Genomic DNA, 20,157 nt, shown 5'->3' on the forward strand with positions numbered 1-20,157 from the left:
ATAAGGGAAGACAAAGAAGTGAAAGAACCTGTCTAAAGACTTAAGGAAGCCATTTATTGAGTCACAAGCTACAAGCCCGAGAGCTTATGATGGAAAAGCATGAGCACATATTATTGACCTCTTTATTACAATATCAATGAAAACATCATACCAAATAATTGAAACAAGACAGAAATAGAGGACTATGTTCCTTACAACTGAGGGTGTGTAACATGGGTGACGGATAAGTCTTACCAACCAAGAACAACTAAGCTATCCCTTCCCTCAAGCCAGAAGAGACCAAAGGGGAAAGTAAAAATAAATTAGGCCAGAAAGGACTCTGTGGATGTCCATAATTTTCCAAGTGTCATTGAAAAAAGCAGCATCTTAGAAATACACAAAGCAGGGAGGTTGAACAGCCAGTACACCGCTGTACAGGGAGTGCTCACTGTGATCCTACTGGGAAGCTCTTGACTATCTAGAATCCTGGGAAAGCCAGACACACTAGGATGCCACCACCTACCACAGTCTGGATGCCTTGAATTATCTATTAGATCACCCCATCTACTCACTTAGTCAGGACTGGGAGAGGAGAAGTCTGTAACACTCCAAAAGGAACTTCTGAACTGGTTATATTACGGGCTTCTCCATTAACCAAATTCTATCTACTCAGCACCCCTCGCATCTTTATTGCTAAGCGGTTGTCCTCCTAGTCTACCTCCCATCCCTGTCACTGGAAGGTATTTCCCTAAGTACACCCTTCTTCACTGTTACCCCCTGTTATGGGTATTAAGTTGTGTCTCCTAACAAGATATGTTGAAATCCTAACCCAAATACCTCAGAATGTGACCTTATATGGAAATAGGCTCATCACAGATGTAACTAATTAAGATGAGGCCCTACTGGAGTGGGATGGGCCTTTAAGCCAATATGACTGGTATCCTTATAAGAAGAGATGACACAGCGACAGACACAAGAAGGGAGAAGATGGCGATGTGATGATGGAGGCAGAGATGGGAGTGATGCCTCTACAAGCCAATGAACACCAAAGATTACTAGCAAACACCAGAAGCTACAAGAGACATGGAGTCTCTCCTACAGATTTCAGCAGCAGCATGACCCTGCTGACACAGATTTCAGATTTCTAGCCTCCAGAACAGTTAGATAATAAATTTCTGTTGTTTTAAGTCACCCAGTTTGTGGTATTTTGTTATGGCAGCCTTAGGGAACTAGGACACCCCCTCTCAACGTCACTCCTTTGAGTCTCTGCCACTTTACCACATACATTCAGTCATGCCATCTGACAAAAGTTCCTGTTTTCCTGGGCCAGCCCAGTGGCACAATGGTTAAGTTCGCACGTTCCACTTTGGCGGCCCAGGGTTCGCCGGTTCGGATCCCAGGTGCAGACCTATGCACCACTTGTCAATCCATGCTGTGGCAGGCATCCCACATATAAAGTAGAGGAAGATGGGCATGGATGTTAGCTCAAGACCAGTCCTCCTCAGCAAAAAAAAAAAAAAAAGAGGTGGTTTGGTGACAGATGTTAGCTCAGGGCTAATCTTCCTCAAAAAAAAAAAAGAGTTCCTGTTTTCTTATGAAAATCTGCTCAATACCCCTGAATGTTTCCTCAAGAACTCCTACCATCTCCCATCATGGAAATCTTCTTCAAAGGAGACTGAGAGTTCTCCCACAGCCGCAAATCCATCAAGAAAAGAGAACTCTCTGCCATACTCTTGGCTTTCCATTGTTAAGTCTAGGCTATACTTTTTTCTTTTAATATATACTAATTTTATTTTTTCCCAACTTTACTGAGGTATAACTGACAAATAAAAATTGTACATATTTAAGGCATACATCATGATGTTTTTCTATGTGTATGCATGTGGAATGATTACCACAATCAAGCTAATTAACATATCCATCACCTCACATAGTTACTATTTGTGTGTGTGTGGTGAGATCACTTAAGATAGCTCTCTTAGCAAATTTCAGGCATACAGTACAGTATTATTAACTATAGAAACCATTCTGTACATTAGCTTTCCACAACTTATTCATCCTGTGTTACTAAAAGTTTGTACCATTTGGCCAATATTTCTCCATTTCTCTTACCCCTCTCCCTGTGCAATCACTATTCTACTCTCTGCTTTTATGAGTTCAAATTTATTAGATTCCACATATAAGTGAGATCATGCAGTGTCTGTCTTTCTGTGTCTGACTTATTTCACTTAGCTTAATGTCTCCAGGTTCATCCATGTTGTCATAAATAGCTAGATTTCCTTTTTTAAGGCTGAATAATATTCCATTGTATATGTATTTTCTTTATCCATTCATCCATTAACGGACACTTAGGTTGTTTCCATATCTTGGCTATTGGGAATAATGCTGCAATGAACATGAAAGTACAGCTATCTCTTCAAGACACTGATCTCATTTTCTTTGGATATATACCCAGAAGTACAATTGCTGAATCATATGATGGCACTATTTTTAATGCTTGAGGCATCTCCATATTAATTTCCATAATGACTGTACCAATTTACACTCCTACCAATAGTGTACAAGAGTTCCCTTTTCTCCACAGTCTCACCTACACTTCTTATCCTATAACTTTATATATAGCTTCTCCCTAAGAGTTTATCCTCAGCCCCCTTCAATTCTCACTCTATATGTTCCACCTCAGCAACTACCTTTCCCACTTCAATTATCAATATTGTGAGAATGAGCTTCAGATCTACATCTCAGTTCCTGTCTTGGCTCTAGACAAATGTTCTTTGCTGCTCTTCTCCATAAAGATATGTATTGGCACCTACAGTTTATTGTGTTTCTAACCAAACCATACTTCCCATTCCAAACCAACCTTTCCATTTTACTGTCTCTTTTCTATTCCTGGCACTTGCATTCTCCCAATTGCCCAGGTTCAGAATTTCAAGTTCAACTTTGATTTTTTCTTACCTTCAAGCTATACTTCCAATCAGTTGCTAAGTTCCATAGCCCCCAGCTCACAAACATCTCTCAAGTCTATTCCCTCTTCCATTTCTATTATCACTGCCCTATATCAGGCCAAGACTGATACTGCAATGGCCTCTCCACTGGTATCCCCCTCTTATGCTTCTCATTAGTACAATTTTAAGTACACATCTTGATAGATCGCTTTCTCCTCAGCAGCTTCCTCTATTGTCCAGCAAATGAAGCATATGAGGTGAAATACTCAACTACATGTCCATGTCAAGCCTTCCAATTTTGTCTCCCATTCCTTACTTCACAAATTATTCTCCAAATTGTGCTATTTGCTGAACTCAAATATGTTTTGTGCCTTCTCCAATAAAAATCCTATAGCCAAGGATGCCTTGAGCTGATAACATAACAGCTAGGATATAGAGGAGCTATTTGTCATTATTTTATCAAATAACTCCTATTCCTCTCTCCCTCAGAAGGATCTTCACTGGAGAAGAGCCATGACTGACGTCTATGTTTATGATCATCACTCACTCATAAACTTCATTCTCCAAGACTCACGAAGGACACTTCCCCAAGTCTCAGATTTTGTTAAAATGAAAAACGTTCTAATCAAACTGCACAAGCAATTTATCATTTCACTATCATTCCATTATGATCTGTTTGAATTACTCAGAGATAAAACACAGGAAGCCTCACTTTACACTGAAATTTCTTAGCAATCAACGTTGCTAAAGAGAGAAATTCAGAACAGAGTACAGGAAAATTTACAAGAGTGGGAAAATATATAACTTTATTAATAGGCAGACACTTCAGAAAATGAATTTATATATCTCCTTCTAAGTCAAGATACTAAGATTTCTAAAAACACACTACTAATACGGTGACAGAGATGTCATCACTGTTGTAGCAAGAGGAGCAAATGTTACAGAACTAATGAATTTTCATTAGAGTCATCAGATCATTTCAGAATGGGTTAAGTTGCTACCACCGCCATTCCCATTAATATCATTGTCATGTAAAAGGTTTAATTTTCAGCTATTTTTGTTCTAGATAAAATCTTTGTCATTAAAATGAGGGATGATTTTGATATTTAATATATTCCATGGCATACTCTAGTGTGGTACTAATTTGGCCTTTTCAGCATTCTGCATATTAATTGACAAGCCATCCCTCCTCTGTTCCCCCAGATAAGTGAGAACGGAAATAGAATGGACAGCCAATCAAGTCACAGAATACTGAAAGGATCAACACAGAAGAAATGTGTTACTCTAATCAGGAGCATACAAAATGCACTAAAATTATTTTCTCCCATACCAATGACTAAGATAGAAACAGGAATAACGAACGACACCATCTGAATGCTTTTCTGTGATGGTATTATCAAAGTATAGCAATGCTCCCTAAAAAAGTAAAAACTAAGTACTTCTTATTTTAGTCAAAAGAATAAAACTGCGATCTCACTTAACTTTTAGAAGTGTATTTTATCAGATTCTGCAGCAATTGGCAAATTATGTCCTGTATTGAATTTTTCATAATAATCTGTTCCATACACACAAAATGTGTCCTGTAGTTGAAGAATGTACAGGACACTGTAGAAAACTTATCATTTTGATACATACTCAGTTTCCTTCTCTTGTTGAATTATCACTCTGGTGAGAACTGACATCAGCTGCTTAAACAATGCATTAACCCTGCTTCCAAAGGCTATTGTTTTCATTTGAGTGGGCATTTCCTCTAAGAATAAACTTGGCATTCTTATCCAAGAAGATAACATAATTTGTCATTTAAAATTTAATTGAATGTTTTGAATTATTTATATAGCAATAATGATATCATTTAGAATTCCAAAGAGCAAAGATTATGGCATTATGGACACTTACAACAGGTGTGAATAGCTGGCCAATTAAATCAATTAACCCCATCTGTCCAACAGGACCAGGCCTTTTCTACATTTTCTGCAAGAGCACAGCACCAGAACAAACGTTAAACATAATAAGTAACGTGTATAATAAATTTCCATGCCCTATTATGTGTGGAAGAACAGATCCCAGGCATGCACAAGTCATTGAAGAGAAAATCTTATCCCAATAATTTTAGACTCTTTGTCCTTGCTAATTACGGATAAGCGCAAATCACTCCCATGATCTTTTCCTGAGTGGAAGCCTCCAAGAAAGGCAATAAATTATCAAGATGATTTCTTCCTTCAAGTTCAAAATTACTCAAAAATAGCCAATGGGCACTTTAATTTTTCCATAAAATGTTGTTATTACTCTTATAGAAAAAAAATGTAAATTTTATTCAGTAATTTTTAATGAGAATAATAATATTTGTTAAGTTAACAGTAAGATGTCTCCTTTCATCCACAAAGGTATACCGTTGACTAATCAGCAATAAGATTTGTGCTCTAAGTTGTTTTTTGTTTGGCTCTATTTTTCCCAAGAAGTGGGATGGATTTACAACTTCATGACTAAACATACACGTGTCAAATGCCTACGGAGATTTGGACAAGCACCCTGAAAAACGCCTGGGATGGAGCTCACGAGCACTTTGTTCTAACCAACTTTTTACATCTTGCCCTTCATCCCACTGTTAGCTTCAGGGTTTAAGGTAAGAATGAAAATGCAAAAAGTCACATATGACAATAAGAATATCACTTAAGTATAGCTTGGGGGCTACTTCAGTATTGTTTTAAGATGATTACCAGTCTTAATCCCTCTAGTGTTGGATGTTAAATTCCACAGCCTTTTTTTAAAATTTAATGACTTGCTAATGTAAACTTTCATCTAGAACAATCAAATAGTATGTCATTTATTCAAATTTACAGTGGCTCCAATGTGCCAGCAAACTCCCTCGTCAAAACAGACAATTTAAAAAAATGTTTGCCTGAGTCAGGAGCTCTATTTCCTAAATTAGCACCAAAGTGTCACCTTGATAGACCATGAACAACAAAATCATTTATAACAAACCCAGCTTCCCCTAGAGTGGACAGCCTAGGTCATGCATCTATAGGAGCTCTAATTATTCCATACAGATCAGAGGGCGCTTGGAGATGCTCAGACTTCTGCAACCTGTCGCCTCCAAATACAATCATCAGATAAATAGACGCTTACCAATCTCCCTTGAGATCTGAGTGAAGGCCTCCACACCACTCTCTCCATAGTTGCCCTCAGAAGCCAGTGTCGACACATAATTCCACCCCAGTGCTGTTACAATGTCCACCATGGCTTGAGCTTGGTAGGAGTCAGGCGGGACCACCCGAGAGAAGAAGTCATACCTGGTGTTATCACTTAGCTCTGGGGCTGTGGATGCATAGCTGATTTGAGGTATCTGTAAAACAAATGGCACGTCATTTCAACCCATGAGGAATCTTGTCGAGTGATGAACTGTCACAAGACACTAAACAGCCAAAGCTATACCAGAAACCTAGACATAGCAGCCCGAAGCCAAAATGTGGTTATATGACCACCAATTTAATTAGAAACTATTTTATAATGGTCTGTGGGCTGACCTTCTTTCAAAGCACATTTCTAAACAGCAATAAAGAATTTAGTTTTGCTTCAGGTTCCATTGTTTCTGAAGCCACAGCAAAACGTTTGTGCTTTTTGTTGTTGTTGCTTTTTTATTCTGTACATGATTACTTCTGGTACAGAAATGAAGGTATCACATTTACAGACATCAGAAAAGGTCACCTCTGAAATTGTCTTTGGCTTTAGGACATAAAGGCTACACAATGACAGACAATTCAATGTGAGTTTTTTTACACAATACTATTTCAATCTTAAGGTTTTATTTTTGGTAAATTATTTTAAATATATAGTTTTTCAAGTCTAGATATAATCATTGAGTACCACAAGAAGATTTAGGAATAGTCAACCACATATTTTCTAATAAAAACATCTTTCTAGCCAGCCCCCCCAAAAAAGTCACAAAACAGGAATCCATACTGTAATTTCTTTCAGAAAAGAGACGATTTTCTAAGATAAACATGGTGAATTGCCAGAAGACTGTCAAAACTAGGAATCCTATGTTGTTTCTCCTAAATAAATTCAAACTGAGTTACAAATTAACTACATGCCACAAATCTCCTCCTAAAAATTTTTTCAAATATAATATTCACTCGTCTATCCTCTTACTCTAGCAGTGAAAAGTGCCAAGAAAGAAGAACAGAAGGATGCTAAAGAAGTGCAGCAGAGGGACATACAGGCTAGACGGGAACACAGAAGATGCAGGAAATCTGGCATACAAGGCAGGAAAGAACATTTCAGCCTCAAGAAACTGCACGTCCAAAGGTATAGGGTCAAGAAAGGGCCCGGTAGATCCAGGAATTGCAGCGTTTCACATGGCAGGAATGCAGGATACCAAGGGAGGAATGACAGGAAATAAGACCGCAGAGCTAGAGAGATGATGAAGGGCTAGTCAGGTATGACTAGGACTGTGGAGTTTATCACAAAGGGCATGGGGAAGAACCAAATGATTGTAACCAAGGGAGTGGTATAATTGGATTTTTGTTTTAGAAAGATCACATTGGCAGCAGTGGGAAGAACAGTGACCCTCAAATTTCAGTGCGCATATAGGTAGCACTATTCCCGAAGATTCTGCCTCAGTATGTCTAGAGGTCTGGTAATCTGCATTTTAATATGCCCTCCAGAAGAATCTGATGCAGGTGGACCCACACGATGCTTAGAGATACATTAAATTAAAGGGAAGCCATACTAGATGCAGAACAACCAGTCAGAAAACCACTATAGAAATCTAAGTCAGAAAATATGAACTAAGGTAGTGGCAGGAGGAAAAAGAAAGGGTGTAGAACTTGTAAGTATCTAAAAGATAGGGAATGCTGTAGGTGATGAGGAGAAATGTGGAATGACTCTCAGTTCTCTGGCTCTGGTAACTGGGTAGACAATGTTTGCTGTTTACCCAGATAGACAGAAGATCAAGAGAAGATTGCACAGACAAAAACAAGGAATTTAACTTTTGATTTGCTTCTTTTGAGGTTCCTGCGAGATGAATGAAGGCAACTAAAAAGAGGGCAATAATACTGGGGGATCTGGAGTGTAAGAGAGTCTTCAGGACTGGAGATAAAGAACGGTGAGGGCATAATGGAGGCAGTAGTTCAAGCCACAGAGGCATGTGATCACCCAAAGAAACTATGAAAGAAGGGCAATTTGGGAAGGTGATCTATGCAGCTATGTATCTCAGCACTCCTCTGCTGCCACGCTACAATGTGAGTGAACGTTCAGAAGTCAAAATGACTCCAAGATGCCCTAACTCAGGTTGCTTGATTGAAGATGCAGGTTTGACTCGTACGTAAAACAATTAACTTTGCTCTCCATCAGATCCTACAGCTAATGTCACTGCTCTAACGTCAAAAAGGTTGCAGTTCCACCTTCCCACTCAGGGCTGTAAACCCTGGAATCTAACCATGGCCCACTACCCTCTGGCCAACTGATTCCCAATACACATAGATATTTTATGTTTTTTTTTAATTTTAACACTTCATTTGTGATATCTCTCCTCACCAATTTTAGTTGAAAATAGAATTGGATAAGTTTGCTTGGGAGGATTGTTTGGGCAGCTGCCAATTTTTTTAATTTAGATATAATTGACATACAATATTACATTAGTTCCGGGTGTACAATACAATGATTCAATATCCATATATATTGCAAAGTGATCACAGTAAGTCCAGTCAACATCCATCACTATTACAAAATTTCTTTTCTTGTAATGAAAACTTTCAAGATCTACCCTCCTGGCAACTTTCAAACATACCACACAGTAGTATCAACTATAGTCCCCATGCTGTACATTACACCCCCATGACTTATTTATTTTATAGCTGGGAGTCTGTACGTTTAACCCCTCCTCCCATTTCACCGACCCAATCCCCATGCCTCTGGTAAACCACCAATCTGTTCTCTGTATCCCTGAACTTGGTTTTTTGTTTGTATGTTTGTTCTGTGGGTTTTTTTTTTTTTTTAGATTCCACATATAAGTGAGATCATATCAATTTTGTCTTTCTCTGTCTGACTTATTTCATTTAGCATAATGCCCTCAAGTTCCATCCATGTTGTCACAAATGGCAAGATTTCCTTCTTTTTACAGCTTAGTAATATTTCATTACATTACATGGCCGTACAATATTTCATTTTGACCTCTGTATATGTACATGTGTACATACATACGTATAAATAGAGACAGACAAACAGACACACCACATTGTCACACACACCACATTTTCTTTATCTATTTATCCATCCATGGATACTTAAGTTGCTTCCATATTTTGGTTATTGTAAATAATGCTGCATTGAACATGGGGGTGCACATATCTTTTTGAGTTAGTGTTTTCCACATGGAGATTTTGACTCTCCTCTTGACATCTTTGAAAAGCTATCAAAATCTAGATAGTCTTTCTTAGGTCTAGAGAGTCCTATTCCATATTGGTGGCCAATGAAGTGACACTGAACTTCCTAAGATATAAAAGCTTCAGTTACCTAGGGAACAGAAGTAGAACAATTTGCTTGGAGCTCTCCAGGGTGCTGTAGAATCTATTTAGCCTCTGTGTAACCTGTATCTATTTATATTGTCTATAACAATGATTTAACCCCAAATTCTTCCTGGTCCTGTTCTCCTAGTGGGACCATGTTAACTTGCTTCTTAAAATTGTGGGATCATGAAAGCCAGTCTGACTTGCCTCCTTCCTGCCCCTTTGCTTACTCTGCCAGATACACTGGCCCTATCTTGGCAGACTATTCCTTTGACTAGGCTTTGTGCCTTGGTAATACATGACTACTCAGCAAGGACACCCCCCCAAACCTCAAACCACATTCCAAACCTTGGCCTTTTTCACCATTATTGCTTGCTTCTAGAGGACCTGGCAGAGAGACAATGGATGACTCAGTGAGATCTATCCCTTACTAGATAAAACTTTCCCAAAGATCAAGACCATGTCCATTTCTATGTTCTAATGAAAGAGATTCAACAGCCTGACCTTCACTTTGGAAGGAATTCTGTGCATGTGTGAGTGTGGTGTGTGCGTGTGTGTGTGCGTAGGAGGGAATAGGGAAGCATTCTATAGTGAATTCTATAGCACTATACCATTTCCCTGTCCTATTTGGATATATAATAATCCTCCCACTTCCTCAGGTACTCAGAGTCCAGCAGTAAAATGCCTTATACAACCCCCACCCTGTCTATAATAATGAGCCATCGCTTTCTAAAAATGAGCACAAAGTGTGAAAATTTAGTGTTTGAAACCAAAACTAATTATCTCAAATTACTACCTTCAGTCAGTCACTTTCAGGGCTGTTTAATTAGCAGTCAGCATCATGTTTAGGATTAATTAAACAGGTGTATAGGGTATATAAAATAAAAGTGCAGATATAAAATGGTTGTTTGAATAATTAGGTAAAAGACTTTCTCCCCAAAGTCTTGAAGAATTTTCTCTTTGCAGATCAACGTGCAGAAAAGTAATGTGAGAGTAAATGTTTGCATTTTCATTTGTTGAATTTTTGCTATGTTGCAGTCCACAATAATAGACACCAGGGTATACTGATCGCATTTCAAGACAACTTTTCACGTTGTCATGAAGTCAGGTCTCACTTTTACTTTATTGTGGTCAACCACTAAGCATTGGCTCATTAGGCATTTTAATTTCTGTGCCAGCATCCTCAATATCTCCACTACCCTCAAATGAAATCCTACTGGCAATTGAAGTAGGACTTTTTTTAAAACCTCGGATGTTTCTCTTTTTTTCCCTACGCTAAATCCATCCTAACTCATCCCTTCACCCTGGAGGTTCCATCTACCAGAAACAATAACAACAGTTGAAAAGGTAGTGAGTAGGGGATAGAAGAAGAGAGAGAAAAGAAGAATGTACCAAGAAAAGAAGGTGTTAGGGAAAGCATTCTGCATCAGCTCATCCTTTGTAAGAAGTAGCATCCTTTACAAGCCTCTGTGAACTCCCACTTGCCCATTCAAAGGATAATATCCAAACTCTTTGGTCTAGTTCACAAAGCTCTCATATCAGACTCTGTCCCATCCTTTTTCCCAACCTCCTGTCTTCCCTGTCACACGCTGACAGCAGCTGCACCCCTGCCCACGCTGTTCCCTGTGTAGCAAGACTCTTTCTGCTCTCCTCTGCCTGGTGATCTTCTGCGCAAATTCAATATCCAGCTCAAAAGTCACCTCCTACCTGGGAAGCTTTCATTAACTCTCTCCGGCAGAGCTGTCTTTTGCTGCTTCTTGCTCCCATGGCCTCCATCATGTGATATTAGAACCACAACTGTGTGCTGGGTACGATCCTCTCAGGGACAAAGTCTCTGTTGATTTATCTGGTATCCCCAGGAGCTGACAGAGCAAGTGCTCAATGAATGTTCAGAGGCAAGTAATTAATCAAACTGGGGCAAGAATTTTGATACAGCTTCTTCCCCCATGGCCTCCTATTCTGCATTCCAGCAAAACATTGTGCAGGCTATTCTCAGTTTGTCCCTCTCAATCCTTCTTTGTCCTGCTCTATGTCCTAGGAGGCCACTCTATGACTTTAGCACCTGGGAACCTCGCCTCAGCTTTCAGTTGAGTTTGGCCAGTGGGAGACACCAACAGGAGATGGGAGAGCAGGAAGAGACAGAAGTCAGAGTGTTAGTTTCCCCATCTCCTTCCCCACTCACTCAGTGTTTGCATCTAAGCGCTCATCCATAGCTTAAGCCCTTGCCAGGTTCTAGTGACCACTCTCTACCTATCCCTTCAGGTCTTGCCACTGTTGCTAGTTCCTGAGTACTTTCCCACCCTGTGTTCATTTCTTTCAATGCACCCACACGTTATAAATAGTCCTATTGTTAACCTCTCTCCCATGACCCCTTAAGTGTGCCAGAAGCCTGACTAACACACCCACTCCTCCAGGTCTCTGTGGAAGGGACATTCACTGCTGTGCTTCCCTACCCTCAGCCCTATCCTAACCTCTTAGCCCTTCTCCATCCATTTTCCCTTCCAGCCTTCTCGACCATTGTCCTTACATGACTTCTTCCTTTCCTTTTTCTTTGAGTGCCTTAAGGCATCAAACTGCATAACTTGAAAACACCTGTCATTCTGCTTGTTTTCATTTCTTATTTTCCTTGTGCTGAGGTTTCACAAGAATATCATGTGCGCCTAAAATAACGCCATATTTCCATTACCCAAAATAAAGCACATTTGAGGCAATTAATTGCACAACTCAAGATGCTCATCCCCATACCTACCTTAGAAAATTGCTTTAGCTTCCACTTTTCTGATAATTGGTTTAGTTAAGGAAAAAACTCTTCTTCTTCTCCCAGTACCTTTACACTCCAGTCCACAGAAGAAGAGATTCCTATCCCCAATCTCACCCCTCTTAGAGAGTTCCAGAATGCATACTTCCTACCTAGATCTCCATCTTTACTTATTCTCCCCGAAGGAGACAGGAAACCGAACAGAGGTCAAAGTTCTACATTTCTCAGGCAAGACTGGCTAACAGGCTCTGTCTTTGTTCTCTGACCTCTTGCCCTCACACATCCCAGGCTTCTTTTCTCTGTGTCTAAGATCAGGCAGGATCTCCCTTCTTTAGGAGAAAACCCACCCCTCTTCTCCATATTCCACTGACAGCCAGGTGTGTGAGAGAGGCATGAAGCTCACAGCACTGGCTGAGTAGGTGCACTTAAGGCTTCTGTGCAGGCAGAAGCAAGTCCCAGGTTGAGATGTGGTGTGGGAGTAGGAGGCATCATTTTGGCCTCAAGTCCATGCTGAATTCTTTCCAATCCAGTTCTTAACAGACAGCCATGTGTCTAGGCAGTTATTTGGTGTTTTCTCAGCTGTTTATAAAACTAATTACTTGATCCACATTTAGCTACTTATTCCGCAAATCTTGGACTTACATACTGTAACAGATTCTAAAAGTTTAACTTAGATCTCAAGGAGGCAAACATTCTATTTCAAAAGAAATTCATGTACAGTTTCTTGGATATTTTGATAAATATATATATACTTCTTTTTAAACAGAAGTTAGCAGAAATTATTCTCCCTACTGTCTGTTCTTTACTTCTTCTAGATAGAATCCCAGATTCTTACCTAGGAATTGGCTACTCAAAAGAAAACTACATTTCCCAGCCTTCTTTGCAGCTATGATCATTAGCATAGTGGTGAGTGTAACTTTTGAAAAGTGTCCTTAAAAGGAGAGGACACGTCTTTCTCAGGCCCCTCCCTCTTCCCTGCTGGCCAGAATTTGGACATAATGTCTAGAGTTCAATTAGCCATCTCAGGCCATGCCCTAGGGATGATGGAGCAAAATGCCACACCCTGGTCCAAGCCACTGTGATATCTGCATTCCTGAAACCACCTGACTGCTCTTCCTGCTTCCATTCTTGTCCCTTTCAAATGCATTCCACACCAGCAGCCAAACTGATCTTTAAAAATAAGTTCATATCAGAATCTTGCTCAAAGTCCTTCAATCATTTCCCCATTGCTCTTAGAATAAAGTCCAAACGTCTTGCTGAAGGATCCTTGTGATTTGGCATCTGGCCACCTTTCCCCTGGCTCACCTGATCCAGCCAAAGTGGCTTCCTTTCCACTCCCTAATCTGGCCAAGTCCTTTTTCCTCTCCAAGCTTCATGCCTATTGCTTCATACAGTTTTCCCAAATCCTTCCAGGTTTTTCTCATTCTTCAGCCTCAGCTCAAACATCTCCTCTTCAAATAGGCCTTCCCTGACCACCCCATCAATGGTGGTCTCCCCACTCCTGTTAGTACCTCATCACCCTATTCACTTCCTTCATTATACTGATCACGACCTGTATTAATTCATGTATTCTGTTTCTTCTACTAAAATGTAGATTCTACAGGGATCTTCTTTGTGTTGTTTATGAGTGTAACATGGGCTTCTAGCACATAGTGGGGGTTCAATATATATTCACTGAAAGAAAAATTGATCCATCCATCAATCAATCAAGGACTCCTTTTATTATTTTCCTCCATGCATGGTAATTTTGAAGGACTTTTCTATAAAACTATTTAAGTAAAAAAGTCATCCATTTCCCATTTTCTTTATTACTCAAAGATCTATTTATCTGCTAAAGCTTCTGATCAGCATGAGATATCTATTACCACCAAGCTGAGGTGATGGAATTCCAGTCTAATTCAACTTAGTGCCATTTGAGTCATGGCTGTGCAGCCACATCATAGGGAAACATACAATTGCCACTGAACCTTTTGAAATGCTGAAAGTGGACATGAAAACTTTGTAACTATCTTGGCAAATATTTTGACAGTTCATGGACTTCAATCTTTCATTAAAGAAGAAAACAAATTACATTTCTAGTCAAGGACCAAAGTCACAGATTCTTTAATCATTTGCTCCTTCTTGCTTATCTTTATCTGTAAGATGGATATTCTAGGCAGGGCTGAAAGTTTATTCCTCCCTCAAACGGACTGCGTCTCTCCCTGTTGCCATCACTGAGTCTCACTGCTCATGACTAACAGAGAGAGATGGGATGTTACTGAGATGCAAAGGGGCTGAGGGGCCTTCAGACACCATAAACACTCTTTCAGGGTCCAAGAAGGTTACAATTCCACTCCAGCTGCCTTTCTAAGGTTTCCCACTGTTTGCATATCAAAATACCACGGTAAGCTTGAAAATTTCTATGTTTGCTCAAAACAGCACTAATCTTGCATACATTTCCCAAAGTTTCTTGTTTACCCAAGGTCTCTAGAAAGCCAAGACACTCCTAACAAGCAATGAGCCACCTAAAGCACAGCTCAGAGGAAGCCTCTCAGAATCGCAGTAAATTTAAGTCTTCTTGCAAGAAACTTGCACACATTTGAGGACGGGTTTGCAGACAGAAGACAATTGAAGACCTGAGTCACACATATCTTCACCATCAATTCCTGCCAAAAGGGTTTTTGTTCTTTTTTTATCTCTGCAAACAACCTTGTCCATTGATCGTTGAACTTAATGATGGAGGAGGTTCGCGGGGTGGGATCTTCGTGCTGTTCAATAGCATCATTGGTTTTCTCCAGTGAAATATCAGCTTGCAGCTTTGCTCTTCCCTCAGGGGGTAGTGCTTTCCTGAGCACTTCTTCAGTGATGCTGGCCTGAGCAACGGCAGCCATCACTATGATAGCTTCCTGCCACCTGGTCTTGGGATGGATTTATTGTTGCTGCAGAACTAGGTCCAGAAAAGCATAATGATTACAGCCATTAACTTTGTCTTTTCAGACATGGCTGCTCTCTGGTATTAAAATGACTAGTTGCTATTAGTGGCAAAACATGAGTATGCAATCAGAAAGTAGGTAAAAATGATGCATCAGGGCTAGAAGTCAATGCCCAGCACTGACCTTCCCCTTCTCACACTGCCCTGAGCTTTCATATTCCTCTCAGCTTCATGAAAATGGAATAAGGAGCAGGGGGAAAGGAAAAAAGAACATAGAGCCAAAGAGCGGAATAATAATGAAGAGTGACGGCTATCCTGAGTTTGCTTCCACAAACATGAAGAAGCACTATTGCCATCCCAAAATAAGACCTGCTCAAAGCAGCTCCACCCACACAGTGGACAGATAGTAAGCTTCCTGTTTGCACAAGGTAGTGCCAAATGTGAAATTCAGTCTCTGCCTTTCTTCTCAGTTGAATTCCCATAGTCAATTCAGAGGAAGATGAAAACTTTTGTGTTTTGATGCATGGTGGAGCTTAGCAAAAGAAAAGGAGGGGAGGTCTATTGAAATGGGAAATTGTGGAGGCCATGGAGAGAGAGAAGGAGAGATTTCATTGTACTGTGTTTTTCATTCTCCCCAACATCAGCTCATTCAAAGTAAGCAAAGCTATCTACACACCCACATTGGAAGAGCCTGTGGTTAGTTAACACAGTTGAGTATAACACAATGTTAGTGGGTTTAAGGCCATGAGTTTAATTCCATTATGAGCCAAGATGCAGACCTTACCCCTCATCAGAACATTCCTCCTCACAAACGCACAGCACCAATAACAAAGCCAACCAGAGAAGGGAGAGAAAAGGTCAATCCATTCTCACTACTAGATAAATAATTCAAAGATGGTTTGCTACTGATGGTGAATCTGAAATTTCAATGGCAGATATGAAGATCAAATCATAACAGGCACGCTTTCTTCAAAACATAAAAAGTGCATTTTGGTATATATGTATGCCTGAAAGTATACCCGTATATTACACTTACAGATTCATTTCTTGGTTTCAGATAGTCCACTGGGATATTCTACTGCATTGTAAAAAGGTACATTTTCTCAGCACTTTTTCAAGGGTATTGTATGAGTCAAGGAAGCAAAGAAAAAAAATGGCACACTCAAATTATGGTAACTCAGGGGATTCAATAAAGGGACTAATTTCAAGGCAGGGGCAGTACATAGGGAATGGCAATGGAAAGCCATAATCCACTAAAAGTCAGAGGAGGCCAGTTGCCACCTTTGGACCCTAAGGGCCAGAGGAGGCAGCAGTTAGAGAAACCCAAAGGAGTCATGAATGGAAGCCATCTTGAGAGAAGGAGTGACTTCCCTGGAGGGACACAGCAGCCCCTGGCAACCCCCTAGGGAGAGATCCAAAAGAATCATATCCTGACCTCTCCTCCCTCCCTGACCTCTTGCTAGCTCTCTCCTTGACCAAACCCACCGGAAACCAAGGGGCAGGAGAACCTGTTGATGTTGTCTGCACAGAGTTGCCTCCCAGGGCAGTGGACAGAAGGCGAAAGAGAAGGTGGATGTGAGGGGCAAGCAGTCACTCTCCGTCCCAGGCAAATTCATCATTGGCCATTAGACGCTTTAAATAAAGGTATGCATGGCTGTGCAGATTTCCAGTTTTCTATACTATATTGCTTTTTTATAACATGATGCTTTCAAATACTTTTGGCAGAACATCTACACTAAGACATTTTGGCTTGCCTATTGGAAATTCCAACCCTAAAACTAGGCCAAGTAAGTCAGAATTTCTTTTGGAAAATAAAATAACTAACATCCTGTTTAAAAAACAAGTGGAATGATTTTAATCAAATTGGTAATGACATTTGACTTCTAACCTGTTTATTTAAAATGAAAGACAAGCAATCCGTGAATATGAAAGAATTTATATATAAACAACCATAATTATACCCTATAAGATTAATAAACCCTTTTTTACATCTGCTAATTACATTTTACAATGAGAAAGCACAGCAGCTCCTAAGGGAAAGAGTTGTTATAATCTATCAAGTCACTAGTAGTGTGGGAATTTTTAAGCCTAACTACCCTGTATATAGTCATCCAAAAGTTCTAATAGCAAGTTGGATTTAAAACCTTCATTTTTTAAGGATGGAACTTTAATATGCCAACCAGTTCTATTGTTCCTCTAGTTTATGACTTCTAACCTTCGATTTTTCCTTATTAAAAAAAGTGATCACTGTATTTTTTTCTCCTTTCCACACATTTCAGTACTCTGTGATTTCTAGAAAATGATAACATAGTCCATATGCAATATTACACACAAATTAAAAAGGTTAATTTAATACACACTTTTTCTGACTAGTGGTTAAATTAAACTCAATATCTTTTTAATGATTGCTTTCCTGATTAACGGTTACTTTTTGATTAATTCATTCAACAAATTAGCTCCCACTATGTGCCAGACACCATGACAGGCTCCGGGAATAGGGCAGTAAACAACACATGGTCCTCCCATCCCCATGGAGCATATGGCCAGACGGAAAAGACAGGCATTAAATAAACAATCATCCAAATAACATTTAACAGCCATTGTAATGAGTGCTGTGAAAGAGAAATACAGGCTGCTAAGATTAACAGGGTAACTCATCTGGTCCGGGGGACGGGGAAGGCTTCCCTGAGGAAATGACATTAAGCTGACACATGAAAAATGACGGAAAAAAGGGAATGAGCACTGAACACCAGCCACAGATCGCCTCTCACTTCAGCCTCCCTTCATATGTGTAAACCACCCAATTTGTAGAAGTGGAGAGGAGGGGCAGTCGACTGACAGGTAGTTCATTTTAGAAACTTGCCACAGGCTGAATAATATTAAATCAAAGACCACCATTCCCCAGGCTTTTTGCACATAGCATTTTCAAATAGTCTATGCATGATTTAGGTCCTCTTATCTAAGGAAATAACTGTGTAATTATTAGCAGGAAACTGCTTTATGTTCTCATAGATCCTGAGGTTTGTAAGGGTCAGGAATGAACGAACAAACGAATGGATAGATGGAACATGAAAGAATGAGTGAATCCAACAGAAACTAAGCATAGACAAGAAACAACTTTAAGGCAAGAGCCCAGGAAAAAGTAAATTTTGTATTACTTATAAGTTCTAATATTTGTTTCCTTAGGAAAGTAAAGAAGTGATTGAAAAGTAAAAAGAAACTCTCCATTTCTACTCAGGTAGTGAAGGCTTTGGGATAGGATTTCAAAAGACATGAGAGGCAAGTTAGAACTACCCAGGAGGAGAATAACCTGGCCTTTTTTTTCTCTTACAAGATAATGCACATTTTCAGCACCTCTCAAGAGGAGGGAAGAGAAACAAATGGATCTGTCCACCTCTGAAAACTCTGCTCAGTGACCCAGCATCCCAGGGAGACAAGGAGAATGTCATTCCCTGATTTCATTATTTCTAACTCCTACTGCCAGGATTCTACTGCATTCTGGAGTAAAAGACACTTCTTTGATACCTTCTCAACAAAGTTTTCAAACAGCTTGAGATTTCAAAGCGAAAGCTATCTCTAAGTATTCTTTTAAACAAAAGCTAGGGAAAACTCTGCAATGAGTTCCTTAAGATAGTGAAAATCTTCTGTAAAGAGGTTTTCTTACAGGAGTACAAAAAATGGTCAATTATGATTTGTTATATTAGAAAAACCAAAATGATGCCACGGCACTTCTTAGTATCATTTGCTAAATCACTTAAAAATTTAACTCTCCTACCCACTCATTCCCATCACTGCTGACTTCAAACTATCACCTAGCATTTAATTTTCCTCTTCTGCTGATTTCCTCGCTGTGCAATCACTGCTGTGGTTCAATTTCCCCCCAAGCATGTCAGTACTAGAACATTAAAAAATAAAAAGTTAGTAATTATAACCAATGAATTGAAGTCAATAAACCTTAAGCTGGCAAATATTCCATTTAGGCTGGCATTTTGCCACTCAATAATATATGATTTGAATCCTGAAATAAGGAAGAATGTTGATACAGACATTTTTTTGTACAAATAAGTTCCCCAGTTGACAATTCCTTGAATTTTCAGTGATTATCCACCTTCACTGATATTCTGGTCTTCAACTGATTATTCATCCCCCAGCTAGCATTCAGGTACTGATTCTGAACATCAAATATTACTGGAAATGTTCATTTCATTTAAGGTGCCTGAGCTAGTGAACTCAATGTTAGAAGATGGTACCTACGTGGTTAAAGGTCTTAATTAGACCTCCATTTACATAGGAAGAAACCCCACTCCATTCCAAAGACCAAATAGCTGATTTCACAAATTGCCATCATTAGATAATAGGAAAAGTAGATGATAGAACGTAAATGACTCAGATTCCATTATTCCACCACATGTTGGAGAATGTGCCAACCACATGTTCCTCTGATAAGCATCATCTTATCATCTTAGTGTCCAAAAGACAGCACATTAAGTTTCCCCAAAGTGAACAGATTAGCCCTTTCTGCTCATCTCTGCCCCATCCACCATCTTTTTTCTTGAGGAGGCCGGCTTATCACTCTTAATAAACCTCCTTTATGTGTCATATCCCATGTGCACATTGAACTCTTGAAATGTTGTTTGTGTGTGTGCGTGCGTATGTGTACATGCAGGCATACATATACATGTGTATGTGTGTTTGGTTAGTTTTGCCAACATTCATTTAACATGCTTTATTGGCCAAGAACTGTGCTAAGTGCTCTATCCTTATTTTACGGATGAGAAAACTGAGATTTGGAGAAGTTAAGTAACTTTCCAGAGACTGAATAATTTGTAAGTGTGATTCAAACCCAGGCAGTCTGACTCCTGACTCATCTCTAAAACATCTCTACATTCCACTACCTCAGGTCCATTTTAAAATGTTCATTCTTCGGTAGCTTTGCCTTCTGTGAGTGCTCAAGTTCCGGAGGAAGGCACCACAGTTCCCTGTGCTCACTTCTCCTGGTCACATACACAACTCCCTCAATGTCACAGGTCATGGCTCAGCAACAGTTCAGAAGCCATT

General features: G+C 39.7%; 1 protein-coding gene across 1 annotated transcript in view; it reads right to left on the bottom strand.

Moving 5' to 3' along the window:
- GRM8 (glutamate metabotropic receptor 8) overlaps nt 1–20,157 on the bottom strand; it is a 718,399-nt gene that overhangs the window by 578,463 nt on the left and 119,779 nt on the right. The window contains exon 3 of the mRNA XM_046670043.1: nt 6,051–6,267. Within this exon, the coding sequence (XP_046525999.1) occupies nt 6,051–6,267 (217 nt within the window). The remainder of the gene's footprint in view (nt 1–6,050; nt 6,268–20,157) is intronic.

The sequence above is a fragment of the Equus quagga genome, chromosome 8 (assembly GCF_021613505.1).
Source record: "Equus quagga isolate Etosha38 chromosome 8, UCLA_HA_Equagga_1.0, whole genome shotgun sequence".
NCBI classification, from domain to species: domain Eukaryota; kingdom Metazoa; phylum Chordata; class Mammalia; order Perissodactyla; family Equidae; genus Equus; species Equus quagga.